Source organism: Micromesistius poutassou, assembly GCF_964030765.1.
Source record: "Micromesistius poutassou genome assembly, chromosome: 3".
NCBI classification, from domain to species: Eukaryota; Metazoa; Chordata; class Actinopteri; order Gadiformes; family Gadidae; genus Micromesistius; species Micromesistius poutassou.
The window spans coordinates 815,887-831,443 of NC_140273.1; the positions used below are offsets into that span (position 1 = coordinate 815,887).

Sequence of the window (15,557 nt, forward strand, 5' to 3'; positions counted from 1 at the left end):
GGTTTTCGTCTGCGCTTCATTTTTGCTGATCACATGTTTATAAAGGTGCAGAATTAAGTGGCATCTAGCAGAACTGACTTGGTAGAATATATACAGAATATATAGAATATAACAACAATTATGTTTGAGTTGGTGTATAATCCCATGACCGCCAACTCGCCGCTAGAGGCCGCCAAACCTTACGCACCACCACTTTCTTTTTTCGTCTTTTTAAATGTCTTCAAATGAATGTTTAGGAGTAAATCTCAATCAGTGTGCCCAGGCTGCATGCTCGTGCCTGCAGGCCCTGGCTCTGTCATCCAGGGTCTGTCCCGACCTCCCAGACCTCCAGGCCATGAGGCCGCCGGGTGGCGCTGTCACGTTGCAGACCTCATACATGCGCTATGGGTGCGAGGAAATTAAACTGGAATTTTTTTCAAAGTTATACAGAAGTATTGTATGTTTTTGCAAGTACACAATATCCTAAATGAGTGCTGTGCGGAAATAACCAAGGTAAGTTAAAGTTTTGAAAAGCCTGAGCAGCATGTGTTGCAGCATGTGGTGCTAACTGTGCGTTAACTCTAATTAGCGCTTCAGTAATAGACGCCATTAGCATGCGGTAGTGGTCCAGGGTTAATGTCGCATCTTCTTGTGTTTTGTCTCCACTTTATGCACACATAACACATTTTAATTCATAAAATTCAAAGTTTTAATTTAATTTAATTGAAACTAATGAAGATAAACAATTTAATCAATTACATTTTTCAGCTGTGTGTGTGTGTGTGTGTGTGTGTGTGTGTGTGTGTGTGTGTGTGTGTGTGTGTGTGTGTGTGTGTGTGTGTGTGTGTGTGTGTGTGTGTGTGTGTGTGTGTGTGTGTGTGTGTGTGTGTGTGTGTGTGTGTGTGTGTGAAGTTGACCCATCCAGTGGGTGTAACGTCAAAGGTCATGGATGAATAAAGTTCTCCATACGCTTCTTTGTCTACTACATTCAATTCCTAACTTTTCCTACATACATTCTCTAATATAGGAGTGAAAACGTGAATATAACCTAAAACAATAGTCCCATTCAAATTAAACATGACATGGTTCTCACTTAAACAATCTAACGTCGTTGATCACGTGAGGACCAATCAGTGGAGACCATTTGATTGAAAGATGTTATTTTAATTTCATCTGTTGATGGTGTTGTATTTTTTCTGATCAATCCCTGTTCTCTAGTACCGGTGTGATGAGGCGTTACCGGCTACCGGGCTTTCAGAGTCGGTTGCTGCTCGAACTGCAGAGACAGCAGAACAACGCGCTTTTCTGTGACACCCTTTTACAAACTGAAGGTACGAAGCGGGTTATATTTACACTTAGGGCATTTAGCAGACGCTTTTATCCAAAGTGACTTACAATAAGAGTAATCTTCTTGCCAGAAGAATGAGAAACAATATATCGCTGTCGGTACAGTAAGGATGTTCATAGAACCAAGTGCCAAGCACTAACAATCACTAGGTTAACCCATTCCCTGTATACAACAAAGATAGCTAGGATAAGATGCTACACATCTAAGTACTATTTTTTTTAGTGCCAGGACGTACAACATACAATAAGTGTGTAGGAGTGGTCGAAGGGGGTGGCTATGCAGAGTCTAGGTGAACTCGAAGTGAATGTTGAGTCTTAGGACGAACTAGTAGGACCCACTTTGGGTTATATCTCGTTTAGAGGGTTAGGATTATGGCCGAAATGCCATAAAGTACATTTACCATATGTGTTATCAGAGTGTGAGCAATTCAACTATGAATGCAAAAATATCTTAACATCACCGGATTTGTCCTTCCCTCTCCTTTCCCTTACCCTCACTAAGATGTCTCCGTCCCAGCTCATGGCTGCGTCCTGGCAGCCCTCAGTCCTTACCTGTCCCGCAAACTCTCTGCGTCCCCTAATCCTCCCGCCGGCCAGCAGCGTAAAGTGAAGCTCCAGGCGGTCAACGCCCAGACCCTCCTGAAGCTCGTGGGCCTGTCGTACTCCGGTCAGCTGGAGGTGAACGAGACCGCCGACCGGGACGACGTGCTGGCGGCCGCCGTCCAGCTGGGATTCGACCACCTGGCGGAGGGACAGGAGGACGTGAGTTGGGGCGAGTGGGCCGGGCTGCTCGCCGAGGAACGCAAAGAGAGGGAGAAGCGGGTCACGTGCGACGCGGCGGTGCAGGTGGAAACCAAGGCGAAGACGCGGGACGCAGAGACTCAAGGTGAGGCGACGGGTTTCGGCGACGCGGCGACACAGACCACGGGAGCCCCGAGCGACGTCTGGGCCTCGTCATCGCCGCGGGACACCCCTCTTCCTGGGGCGCTCGGCCCCGGTGCCGCCGCCGCCGCCGCAGCCCTGTTGGATGAAACGGGATTATCAAAGGAGGTAACAAAGACCACCACCACCACCAGCACCACCAGCACTGAGTCCTCGGCCCCCAGAAGCACCAGGGTGAGCAGTGAGCTGTCCCACTGCGTTCGGCCCACACCGGCGTCCCTACAGAGGAAGGCGGGCACCAGGGAAACGGCCGAAGGTGGAAGGAAGAAGGAAGAGGCGTCGGGACAGTCGACTCAAACGAAAGGGAAGGAGATGAGGAAACGGAGAGGGAAGCTGAGCGGAGGGAGTCGGAGACCGGCGAGAGGCTCGTCTCAGACCAGGGAGATAGCCATCAAGGTAATTTGGGTCGTTTATTTAGCATTGGATGAAATGTCGTTGCCATTTTGATCGGTAAGGGAGTCAACCTTATCAGAAAACTACTCGGTTGAATTTACCGCTCCAGAATTTCTACGCTATCGTTAGACTCATAGCATTATTGCCTAAGTCATATTTTTGCCAAATTGTCATATCTAATCTAACTCTCCTCTCCTAACGATGCTGATTCACTGTGCCTCATTGGCTATATCCTAAGCCAATCAGAGTGCTTTAGTTTTTACAATTCATAATCACTAATTTTTTTTTATGCTAAATACAAGATGAACCTTAAAATATGACTTGGGCAATTAACCTATGAGGCTAACAATATGTTGCCAATATGTAACGCACAGCAGCGTTGCTGAATATCATTCTGTTTCTCTTTTTGATGAAGCTGATGTTTCACTACTAGATGTGTCAATTCATGTGTGGGATGTTTTTTAATCAAAGGGGTGATGGTTCTTCCACCCTTGCCGCCGTCCAGGTCAAACTGAGGAGGGTTGAGCAAGGAGCCACCTGGGAAGTGGTCCACATGCGTGACATGGGCCAGAGGAGAGCCCTGCGAGGAAGTCAGGCGGTATTCACTGCCCTTAATAAGGTACACATAGCGCGCTTTTATTTTGTACAGTTCTGCAACTCAAACTGACGTGAAACTTTCGTATCTTGCTTCCCGTTTTTGAAAGACTTTTGTTTCCAAATCGAAAGTTTTGATAGCTCGATGACACCGTCCGATGCGTCTTGTGTATAGCTGCTCTGTATGGTTCACGTGGTGTAGTGGCACTTCCTAATTCCTAGTTCAATTCCTCTTTTCCGTAAGTGTACCGCTTGTTCCGGAGTAAGTCTCACACAGCATTTGTGTTTAATAAGAAAACAGAAAATGATAACATCAAACGCACGGTCAAAAAATTGTGTCGCTTCCTACAGTATCTGACTCCAACTAACCAACGTTACATCCAACCCTAGTTAATTCTGAACAGTGACGCTTAACAAAATATAGTAATGTTTTTATAATTTATAAATGACTAAATTATGCATTTAGACTAATATAAACCTTAAATAATAAAATGATCATTACCAATTATGAATTGTTTTTAACTTAGTTATTATCATTAATCAGTTAGTTCCTCTTTGGCTCCTACACTATATTGGATTTTCAATATAATAACGGAAAGCCTCTCTAACATTCTTTCTCTAGGATAGGGCCAAGCTCCTGCGAGCACCGGCGAAGGGCACCAGAGGGCGATGCACCGCGTCCACATCCCAACCCGGTGCGGTTACTAAACAACAACCGAACCCAGCCGCGTCTCTGGGCCTCCCTGGGCACCCGCCGCGCATCGAGGTCTTCACAGACCCCCAGGCGCTCGCGAGCCTCGGCTACACCCCGGAGAGCAGTGACTCCATGTCGGCCTTGCTGTCCCAGGCCCAGTGCCCCGTGGAGGAGTCGGACCGGGAGATAGAGAAGCTCCTGGAGGACATCATGATGGGCCTGAACATACTGCCGCCGTCCTCCGGCCTGGAGAAGGACGGCAACAGGTCAGGCTTCAGGTCGACCGGCGGCGCGGCCGTCCCCAGCGCGCCTCCCGCCCTGGACTGGACAGCGAGGCAGGGAGAGGTGGACGCGGCCGCCAATGTGGGCGGCTCCCAGGGTTACAAGACGCTGTGGGAAGACGCCTCGTCCAAAGACACGGGTAATCCTTATTTTGGGAATGTTCATTCTCTCATTCTCGTGTTATTTTGTGTTAACACTTCACGGCATATTGTCCTGCACAAAATAATGATAATAGTCGTTATTAAGAGACTAATCTCGGATCAAGGAGTTCAATGATATAGCCAAACCTTTGGGAGTGGGGGGCAGACTGCAGAGTGCGAGGGCCAGGGAAACATTTAGTTTACCAGTGGCGGTCGAGTTTGTGTTCGCTGGCCAAGGAGGGACGGACAATGGGAAGACGATGCTCACGTTTTAGTTATCAGTCTTCTTCTGGATCCCAGAGCAATGGTCAGCCATAGCACGTTTGTTGTAGTTGTTGTAGCATTTCGACAGATCCTCAGCAACATGATTGGTCGAAATACATTTGAAGCCTCCTTCACCCCAATTTCACCGCGTCTGACTTAAGATGTTATTCTAAACTCTGATTTGTGACTTAAAATGAAAGAAACTATCATTTTAGGTGATCAAATGGTTTTAAGTGGAAATGTTATTCCTTCAATGTGCAGTGCCTTGTTTAATTGCCATTAAATTTTTCCTTTCCCAGTCCTGCACAGCAGAAGCAGTTCCTGTTTGGTTCCTACTGCTGCGTCAGCCCCCTCTTTCCAATGTGCAGATACCTGGCTCCAAATACAGAGCCAGTCCAACCAGATTGCTCAGGCGCAGTCCTCTCTGGCTCAGGAGCAGTCTGCAAGCAAAGACAGTTCGCCTCACCAAAGCTTTACCCAGTGCAATTCGCTCAATCACAAGAGGCAGGGAGGCGCGATGGAACAGATCGCTCCCCACTCTGAGCCTCTGGAATGTCAAAGCCTTCGCACACTAAATGGGGCATCAATCGCATCTGATACTGTTAAGTCATGTGGTCTGCATACTGACCAGCCGGCCTTTAAGGAATTAACCTGGCTGTCAAGCACACTACAGGCACTGCAGTTTCCTCTTAGCTTGGGTTTCAAGGCGGACAATAAACCTTCTGAACCCGCTGATCCGTCCAGTCTTGAGTCCCTGAAGGGCCAGGAGCTTCTGGAGTCTTCACGTCGTTCAACTGGAGTGATGCAGAAGAAAAGGATGCCCCCTGTTAAAAAGCTCTGTGTGAAGGCGGCAAAAGAGAAAATGCAACCTTCTGATAGAAAAAGTTTGACCGGACCAATAGCCCCTTGTGGAAAGGCGCCACAAAGTAAAGATCCACCATTGAAACAGTGTGATACGAAGGACAAACCAGTGACGTCAAAGAGAAAAAGGAAATGTGAAGCACACACAGATGACGCACCTGATCGTACCTCGGGGTACAAAGTGACCAGACATGGGGATGGAGAGTTTAGTCAAATCTTTTTGAATGTGTGCTCAGTGAGTTTGTCCTGCAACAATGTCTTGAGCAAGAAAAGCACACTGAAGCTAGAACCTCCTCTTTCTAAAAAGCCACAGGAGGTGCTCAACATCACCGCTGTCGACAAAGGCTTTAAGAAATCCAAGGCTGACCAAACCATAACCGAGACTAGGAAAAAAAGCACTCTGCGTGCCAGAAGTGCTTCCATAACCAAAGATAAGGGAGATGAGATTGTGGAGAATGTACCAGTGATCAAAAGGAAGCGAGGGAGACCTAAGAATATAAAGACTGTCCCTCACGATGCCAACCCGTCCACTGACAAGATTTTAGAAAGCGACAGGAAAACGAACCTTAAGGCCGAGATAGGAGAAAAATGTGGACCAACTGTGGAAAAACTGCAAAGGAAATGCAGGAAGATCATCCGGAATGTTCCGATTTCGAACGATAAAAAATGCGGACAAAACGTTTTGCCATCCTGCGCTGTTTCAGCCCTGGAGCCTGAGGGTTCCCCTCCCAGGGTGGATGAAGAACAGCTCTGCGCCCAGCAGCGTGATCCAGAGACAATCGAGCACACGACATGTTCAGAGAATACTCACACCGCAGACGGTAAGCTGTCAGGAAATCTTGAATCAAGTGTGAATCCTGCAGTTAAACCAGCAGAAGCCAAACGGACGCCAACTGTTTCGCTGAAAGACTTTAAAGAACTCATTAAGTTCAGACATATCAAGACCAGGGGTTCACAAACCAAAACTACAGTGAAATCAAGTGAAGTGGGGGGAAATGACAGTGAAGCAACCTCTGCAGAGACTCTCATTGGCGTGGAGGTTTTGCCCACAAAAAACATAAATTATGTTAAATTTGATCAAATCCAGAATCGGGTCGTCTCAACTGAAAGTCAAAAGTCGCCAGTGGATATCACAGTTTTGCAGGACAAAAAAGGGGATCAATCGCAAGGTCAAAAAGGTAAGCAGGTACCTCTTGGCACTGAGGATAAAAAGGAAAAGGATTACAACATTGCGGACATCGTCGTAAAAGCTTTCCCATTAGTCGGCCAATCTTCATCAATCGCAAGAAAAGTAGGTGATCAATGCATTGCCCAGTATCCAGGTCATTCTGCTGCATCGGAAACTAGCAGGAAACCAGAAACAATACAGCCAAGACCTACAGTTGAACCTGTAATGGGACTTAAGAAGTCTGACAATGAACGTTGGGTTGAAGCAGATGACCTTTCTAGCAAGGACATCGGGTTTCACAGCAATAAAGGAGAAGAAGAGACGAGTGAAATGGAGAGAGAAGAGATGGTTGAGGTGGTGCTTGATGGAGGACCAGGCGAGGAGCGTTTGGTGGAGAGGCCTGATGAAGGTAAGATACATGAGTGGTAGATTGTGGATTTTTACAGTTCCAAAAGTTATCATCTGCCTTTAAAAAAGAAACATTAGATTACTTTTTACTAATCCTTACTGTGTCCGCCCTTTCTTCTCATTCAGTTTTAATCTTTGATTGTGTCAACCTTTTCTTCTCATTCATTTTCTGTTGAATAGATATATAGAAATATAGAAATCAGCTACATTTTCAAACTAGATAGCTCTTTTAATTGTCTGGTTTGTAAAACCAGTTGTAACACTGATCTTTACAATACAAATATGTGATTTTAAGGTGCTTACAACTAGTGGACCTCACCCTATGATGGTGAAGGCATGTGGGTTTATGGTAAAATGATGTATGAGTTGCATAAATTCAAAATGAATGTTGGACACAGATTAAACTGTGATAATTAAAGTCACACTGTGTATGATTCAGCCCCTTGACGGCAGACTTTCTGAATAGAAACACTAAATAACAGTGTTTTCTCTAACTGGCTGTGCAACTGTGTAACTTGAACAGGTGTATCTCAGCTCGCCTGACAGGGGTTTTGGGAGTGTCTATAGTAGCAGTAGCATCAGAAGTAGTAGAGCGGTACAGGCATCTTATTTGTAGAATCTGTCAGTTATAGGACGCGACTATTTGGAAAACATTGAAATCACTATCGTTCAGCTTTGACTACTGGTATGTCTGTTATTTTAAGCTAGGAGCCAGCTGAAATGCAGCACATTGCGACTTTAAGGAACCACTATGAGGTCTAGCTTCTTTGATGCTGCTTCTTCTCCTTTTTTTGACCTCTATCTCTAGCATTGGATTTGGCCCAAAGCACAAAGCCACCACAAGACCCAGTGGAGGACTTCACCCCCTGTCGTGTCAGCCCAGCTCAGCAGAGCAATACGACTAAAACGGACTGCCCTATCACCCCTGAGACTCCAAGCACTCCACGTGCCGCAAGTGCTTCCAAAACCAAACATAAGGGAGATGAGATTGTGGAGAATGTACCAGTGATCAAAAGGAAGCGAGGGAGACCTAAGAATATAAAGACTGTCCCTCACGATGCCAACCCGTCCGCTGACAAGATTTTAGAAAGCGACAGGAAAACGAACGTTAAGGCCGAGATAGGAGAAAAATGTGGACCAAACGAAGGAAAACTGAGAAGGAAATGCAGGAAGGTTGTCCGGAATGTTCCGATTTCGAACGATGAGGTCCATGATGATGTGCAGAGTTCAGACACTATTTTGCCATCCTGCGCTGTTTCAGCCCTGGAGCCTGAGGGTTCCCCTCCCAGGGTGGATGAAGAACAGCTCTGCGCCCAGCAGCGTGATCCAGAGACAATCGAGACAAACGAGCACACGACATGTTCAGAGAATACTCACACCGCAGACGGTAAGACGCCCACTGTTTTGCTGAAAGAGGTTAAAGAACTCCTTCAGTTCAGACATGTCAATACCAGCGGTTCACAAACCAAAACTAAAGTGAAATCAAGTGAAGTGGGGGAAAATGTACATTTAGATGGAAAGGCTTGTGAATACACGGACAGATGTGAAGCAACTTCTTCAGAGAATATCATTCCGGTCATCTCAACTGAAAGTCAGAAGTCACCAGTGGACATCACAGTTTCGCAGGACAAAAAAGGGGATCAATCGCAAGGTCAAAAAGGTAAGCAGGTACCTCTTGGCACTGAGGATAAAAAGGGGAAGGATTACAACATTGCGGACATCGTTGTAAAAGCTTTCCCATTAGTCGGCCAATCTTCATCAATCGCAATTAAAGTAGGTGATCAATGCATTGCCCAGTATCCAGGTCATTCTGCTGCATCAGAAACTAGCGGAAAACCAGAAACAATACAGCCAAGACCTACAGTTGAACCTGTAATGGGACTTAAGAAGTCTGACAATGAACGTTGGGTTGAAGCAGATGACCTTTCTAGCAAGGACATCGGGTTTCACAGCAATAAAGGAGAAGAAGAGACGAGTGAAATGGAGAGAGAAGAGATGGTTGAGGTGGTGCTTGATGGAGGACCAGGCGAGGAGCGTTTGGTGGAGAGGCCTGATGAAGGTAAGATACATGAGTGGTAGATTGTGGATTTTTACAGTTCCAAAAGTTATCATCTGCCTTTGAAAAAGAAACATTGACTAAATGGCAAGTAGGCGTTCGCTTTAGATTACTTTTTACTAATCCTTACTGTGTCTGCCCTTTCTTCTCATTCAGTTTCTGTTGAGCAATTTTGAAATACAGAAATCAACTATGTTTTCAAACTAGATAGTTGTTTTAATTGTCTGGTTTGTAAAACCTGTTGTAATGCTGATCTTTACAACACAAATTAGTTTTTAAAGTGCTTTAAACTGGTGGACCTTGTATTTGTCAATGATCGTGAAGGTATGTGGGTTTATGGTAACATGATGTATGAGTTAAATACAACACAAGAATTATTGTTTGACAGATTCAATTGTGATCATTAAAGTCACACTGTGTAAGATTCAGCCCCTTGGCGGCAGACTTTGAGACTAGAAAAACTAGCTTGCTACTCTTAACTGGCTGTGCGACTGCAACTTGAACAAGCGTATCTCGGCTTGCTTGAGAGGGGTTTTGGGAGTGTCGATAGTAGTAGTAGCTTCAGCAGTAGTGGCGGCAGCAGCAGTATAAGTAGTAGTGTACGGGCTGGTAAGCCAGCATCTATTATTTGTAGACTCTATCAGTTAGTGGACGCGATTATATGGATAACAAATCACTATCAATCAGCATTGACTACCGGTATGTCCAGGTTGTTTTAAGATTGGATCCAGCTTAAATGGGGCACATTGCAACTTCAAGAAACCACTATGAGGTCTAGCTTCTTTGATGCTGCTTCTTCTCCTTCTTTTGACCTCTACCTCTAGCATTGGATTTGGCCCAAAGCACAGAGCCACCACAAGACCCAGTGGAGGACTTCACCCGCTGTCGTGTCAGCCCAGCTCAGCAGAGCAATACGACTAAAACTGACTGCCCTATCACCCCTGAGACTCCAAACAGAAGGAGTCAATGCATCAAGGGTTCAAGACATTCCCAGGAGAAGGAGGAGGAGGAGGAGGAGGAGGAGATGGAGGTGGACATTCTCCTGTGTTCCCCAGACAAAGGCCGAGAGCCGATAGATTTCGGTGCAAGGGTTGTTGTGGACACATCGCCCGATGAGGATGAGGAAGAGCTGAAGGAGATTGATGTGATTGGAATTTAGACGGTAGCGGTTTGGAATATATCAATGTTGCTGATACTGAGGCATACCTTTTTATTATTTTATGTACTTCTCCACTCAGAGTAAACAATCTCTAATGTTGTGTAATTTTGACTACACTTTGTCAATCGAGTTCATTGACGGAATACTTGGCGGTATGGTTTATTCAAAGTGCTGTGGATTTGCCTTTTAATTTCAGCCCATGTTTTTGATTCTTTTACACGCAGAGGTGTATGTGCAGATGTTGGGATGTATTATATTTGGGACAAATAAAAGCTGCATAGTCCATAGAAAACGTGTGTATATAAGTTACAACAATGTGGTTTTCCTCACATTACATTATTCAATACTGGTTTAGAATTTGGAAGTAAAGGTAAAAACAAATCATACTGCAAAATGTAATGGCCAAGCGTCAATATTTTTGTTGAGTAATTGTACTGCACTTATAAATATTATAAATATTTTTCTTTTAAAGTAGAATGCTTTGTGTGATTTGTGTAACGTTGTCATCAGTTTTTTTTTTTTTCTGTGCCGGATCGGTTTGAAGGTAACTTTATTGACACCGGAAGTGAGTCCGCTACTCAGTTGGCCGGGTGGAAACCACACGTGTTTTCCTATTAACGTTTGAAGGTTACTCAATAAGCAGTTCACGCTTCTCTTGCTTTTGAATACACTCATTTTAACCATTTGCAGAAGGTGAACAGGACAATAAAGCGCAGACATGGACCCGATGAAGGCACAGCAGCTGGCGGCCGAGCTGGAAGTGGAGATGATGGCTGACATGTACAACCGGTGAGGCTCTGGGACAAGGTTACTAACACAGCCGAGGCTGGTCGGTACAAGACCGAATGCATTGGTGCTGAATCACACTTTAAAGCCTTGGGGCATTTGATTTTAATTGCAATACTTTGGGTGAAATACATTGCATTTGACATGGCTGCAGCTGCATTCATAAAACGAGTAAAGGAAGATTGGATAGCTGACATGTCACAATGCCGGCCAGAACCCCACACCGATTTATAATGTTATGTATGTATGTATGTATGTATGTATCTAAGTCCATTATGGCCCCCATCGCTCTCCTGATCATCTCTGGAAGGAGGGATCCCCCACTCTGCGGTCCACCTCGAGATTTCTTCCTTAATAATTATGGGAGTTTTTTCTTGTCCTCTGGGGGTCTAGGGTCAAGAGGGTGTCGTAAATATATGGCCCGTTAAGCTCTTGGAGACTACCAGTGATTAAGGGCTATACAAATTGAATTTAATTCAGAAAAAGAGTGAAGGGTGATTGGATAGGAGACATGTCAGTCACAATGCAGTGACTGAATGCAGATATTGGCTCGTAGCCCTCTGGGATTCGTGTGAATATACCTTTAAATCGTATTTCCTAAGGAGATGTGTAAAAAAAATGCGCTGATGGAGCCTGTTAGGCATTAATTACAAATACATGTTTGTTAAAGACTCCCTTATTGTACTCTTATTTTACAATGTCACATATGCGTCGACAATGTGTTCAATTGCACAAATCAGTCTTTAGTGTAATGCAATCATTTTTTATTCTCTTCCCATTTTCTTTAAGATAATGACAACCTTTTAGCAAATATTGACAATGACATACAGTGAACACTGACAAGGAATCAAGCATATCATATGAGTGATAATCTCTACTGTAGTATGAAAGTAAGGAGCATCCACTATTGCATTGCATTAGGCTAGTCCTTTCCCGTAGTAAGACAGAGTGGGGCATTGTTCATTTGTTTAAGTGGATGGAATTGGTAGCTTTACGCTTATATTTAGGCCTGCTTCCCCTTTCTTCTCATGAATACAGACACAGACCTTAAAGGGTAAAGACAAAATGGTACATCCTGTTTTAATGGAGCTTAATTCAACACGGTTTGTCTTCTGTGCCTAAAAGAGGTTACTCCCTCGATGCCATCTACTTCACTGGTAACCGGAAGGTTGCTGCTAGTTCAATCGCCTAGCTCGCCGAGTGTCGGGTGTCCCTGAGCAAAAACGCCCTCACCCTGACTGCTCCCGACGGGCTGGCCGTCGCCCTGCGCGGTCGACTCCGACGTCGGTGTGCGTGAATGAACGTTTTTGTAAGACGCTTTGGATAAAATCGGATAATTGACATCGTAAATGTTCACTGTCCAGGATGACCAACGCCTGCCACCGGAAGTGTGTCCCGCCCCACTACAAGGAGGCCGAGCTGAGCAAGGGGGAGGCCGTGTGCCTCGACCGCTGCGTGGCCAAGTACCTGGACCTCCACGAGAAGCTGGGCCGCAAGCTGACCGAGCTCTCTGTGCAGGACGAGGAAGTCATGAGGAAAGCAGCCATCGGCAGTGAATAGACTGACGGATCTGTGTGTGTGTGCATATGCGTGTGCGTGTGTGTGTGTGTGTGTGTTTGAGAGAGCGCGGGGTGGAAGTGGGTATGGGTCCCTGTTTTTGGATGATTGTGGTGTTATCTCTGAGGTAACAGCGCATTGGGGTTACAGCGCATTCATCATTATTTAAGTTTCTGTTCAACTGACACTATACCTGTATACTTCTTCTTTTATTCCAACTTTGCATGTGAAATCAAAAGGTGTATTTGTGTTTTGTATGGAAATGTACAAAAAAAAGTGTATATGAAAATTCTCATGGTTTCAGTCCATTCATTTTTATACCGGAGTCATCATGCCGTGTTTGTTTTATTTTTCTACCCGCTGAATGCAAATGTTGCACCATACTCGGGTGTCACCATCGCTACAGACGGATAACATTGCTTACATTAGTTATCTGTTAATTAATTATGTTCTCAAAGCTGGGTTGAATAAATTGCTCATGTAACTATCACACCATACATCTGTACAGACTGTACTCTGTAGCACTCTGTCCTGCGTCATTGGACCATTGCTGATGATATTTACATTTAGGGCATGATGTTGCATTGATTTGTTGAGTTAAAAGTAAATGTGAAGTTTTTATCGGGTGAGCAGCAGGTATTTTTATGTTATGTTCTGTTTATCTACACATTGTCTTAGCAACTAATGTGAAAATAAAATAACACATTTTTCGACTGTGATTTCTGTGGTGATATATCTTCTATATTAATATCCATGTATGATCTACACTCATATGCGCTAATTTCTGCCCCAGCTACTGATTTTCACCAGGCCTACGTAGGTTAAAGTAGGAATCAGAATTACTTATTCTACTTCGTTTAAGAATGCTTGATTCTGATTGGCTGGGAGGAGGGCATTAACCCGGCAGGTTGCCCGCTGACTGAGCACAGCCATCAAATAATAGATCAATATGCCGCTTGTATTTTTTTCTATCACAGAAAAGTCAAACATGAGGTCCATTGTAAAAATAAGTTTTAAAAAGTTTCTAAAATGTGTCGGAAATCTATTGGAGGGTCAGTCGATACATGTTTCGCAAGCGAGATACAATGTAGCAACTACGTTATTAAACTAGTGATCAGATGCAGCCTTGTGTGGTTGCTATAGAAACTATTAAGCTTCAGCTGAGCTAACGGGGCCCCGGGTCCTATGTTCCCCGGTCGGTTTTTTTTCGTAGGCGGAATCCGGGAAAAGTTCCGCCTCAAGCGCTAGGATTGGACAGGCAAACTCACACGCTGACTCCTAACCGTAACCCTCACCCTAACCACAACCGTAACCGTAACCCTCACCCTAACCATAACCGTAACCCTAATATTCATGATTCTTCCGGATTACACCTACGAAAAATTCGCTATTCACCGTAGTTCTAAAGGGGACTACTTTTTGAGGGAGATGAACCCAAACAGAGTATACATTTATTAAGCATGCAATACGAATAAGAAAAAGCAGAATTATTAAAGTATTTGAATTGTTTTATTATGTTGGCAAGCAAGAAGTAGAATAAACGGGATAATCACCTCAAGGCAGGGGAATAAACAGTTTGATATGCCCGGCTCGTGGAAGGTTACCGCCCTCGGTAAGCCGTCCACTAGCCGGGCATATCAAACCGTATCAAACTGTTTATTGCCCCCCTGCCTCTCGGTGATTATCCCTTAGGCTACTTCCTTACTACTACCTCAACAGCCACATAGCAACAATACAAGACAAAGAAAAATAAAGATTAGTACAAATAAAAATATGCAAAAAAGTAGTATCAGCATAGATCACAATGATAAATAATAACAATAAAGTAATAGTAAGAGGGTGGTGGAGGATTATATTAAATCAATTCAATAATTGGATTAACATTGACAAAATGCTGTCTCTGTCCCTTTAAGACCAGGGGGGGAAGTGAAGCCTGTGATCAGTTTCGTTTCCCTCACCCAAAATTGTACTTAAGCTTTAAACTTTACATCAGAAAGGGGAACTGCAGACAACCTGGATTCAGCCCATAGACATGAACTGTATTTAATTAAGACATTAATGTCTTCTTGGTAAAGCCGTCTTAACTCTGACCACTAAAACATGGTAAGTCATAATTGTGCATAATAACTTTATAATGTATAACTAACGTTTATCTTGTATGTGCCGGTATTATATTTAGCCTACTCGTAAATTGGTGGCGAACATTATTCAAGTCATGCACTAATAATGTTCGCCATATGGCTTTACAGGCCATAAATTATTAATAGGCATGCAAATGTACAGCCTTGGTAATCTGGGTTAATGTGTCGTAAGTATGTTTTTCCACAGAAAGGCATTAATATTTATTTATTGGCGTCTATTATTTTTAAGCAAAATCCCCCAAAAGTGTTTTTTCCTAAATTCTATCCAATGACACGGTTTATTTTGCGATAGATTTAATCCATTCCCAACACTGTCGGGATTTAGTTATAATAGTAAAGTCATGCACTACTAATGTTCGCCACCAGATGGAGGCATCCGACGCAGAACACCTGATCCAGGAGGACGGGCTTCCCCCGGTCCTGCCCAACTACGGCGGCATGAACGAAGCCAAGGAAGGCACCATCAACGGCCAGGTGAACTGAAGGCTTCACGCACACACACACACACACACAAACACACACACACACACACACACACACACACACACACACACACACACACACACTGGTCCGACCTATGTCCTTGTGACCATTTATACTGGTTGGGTTGTAATGGAATATTCACTGCTCATTCCACCCGCAAAATTAAATGCAATCATGCATTTGTGTGTGTGTGTGTGTGTGTGTGTGTGTGTGTGTGTGTAAGATGGAGGAGTTCCTTGGCCCACAAGCAGAGTACGATGAAGAGGAGGAGGAGCGGAAGTACTATAGAAGGAAGAGGTTCGG

At 44.4% G+C, this 15,557-nt stretch overlaps 2 protein-coding genes across 2 annotated transcripts in view; both read left to right on the top strand.

The window, feature by feature from the left end:
- Positions 1 to 10,878: 10,878 nt before the first annotated feature.
- On the top strand, positions 10,879 to 13,302 carry timm10 (translocase of inner mitochondrial membrane 10 homolog (yeast)). Its single transcript, XM_084465067.1, has 2 exons — positions 10,879 to 11,076; positions 12,438 to 13,302. The coding sequence occupies exons 1-2, from the start codon at positions 11,006 to 11,008 to the stop codon at positions 12,631 to 12,633; spliced, it is 267 nt and encodes an 88-aa protein (XP_084321193.1). The 5' UTR covers positions 10,879 to 11,005; the 3' UTR covers positions 12,634 to 13,302.
- A 1,277-nt stretch (positions 13,303 to 14,579) lies between these two features.
- unc93b1 (unc-93 homolog B1, TLR signaling regulator) overlaps positions 14,580 to 15,557 on the top strand; it is an 11,529-nt gene continuing 10,551 nt past the window's right edge. Inside the window, 3 exon segments of the mRNA XM_084465584.1 lie at positions 14,580 to 14,733; positions 15,138 to 15,245; positions 15,478 to 15,557. The exon segment at positions 15,478 to 15,557 is cut by the window's right edge and continues 62 nt beyond it. Coding sequence (XP_084321710.1) covers positions 14,731 to 14,733; positions 15,138 to 15,245; positions 15,478 to 15,557 — 191 coding nt within the window. The 5' untranslated portion in view covers positions 14,580 to 14,730.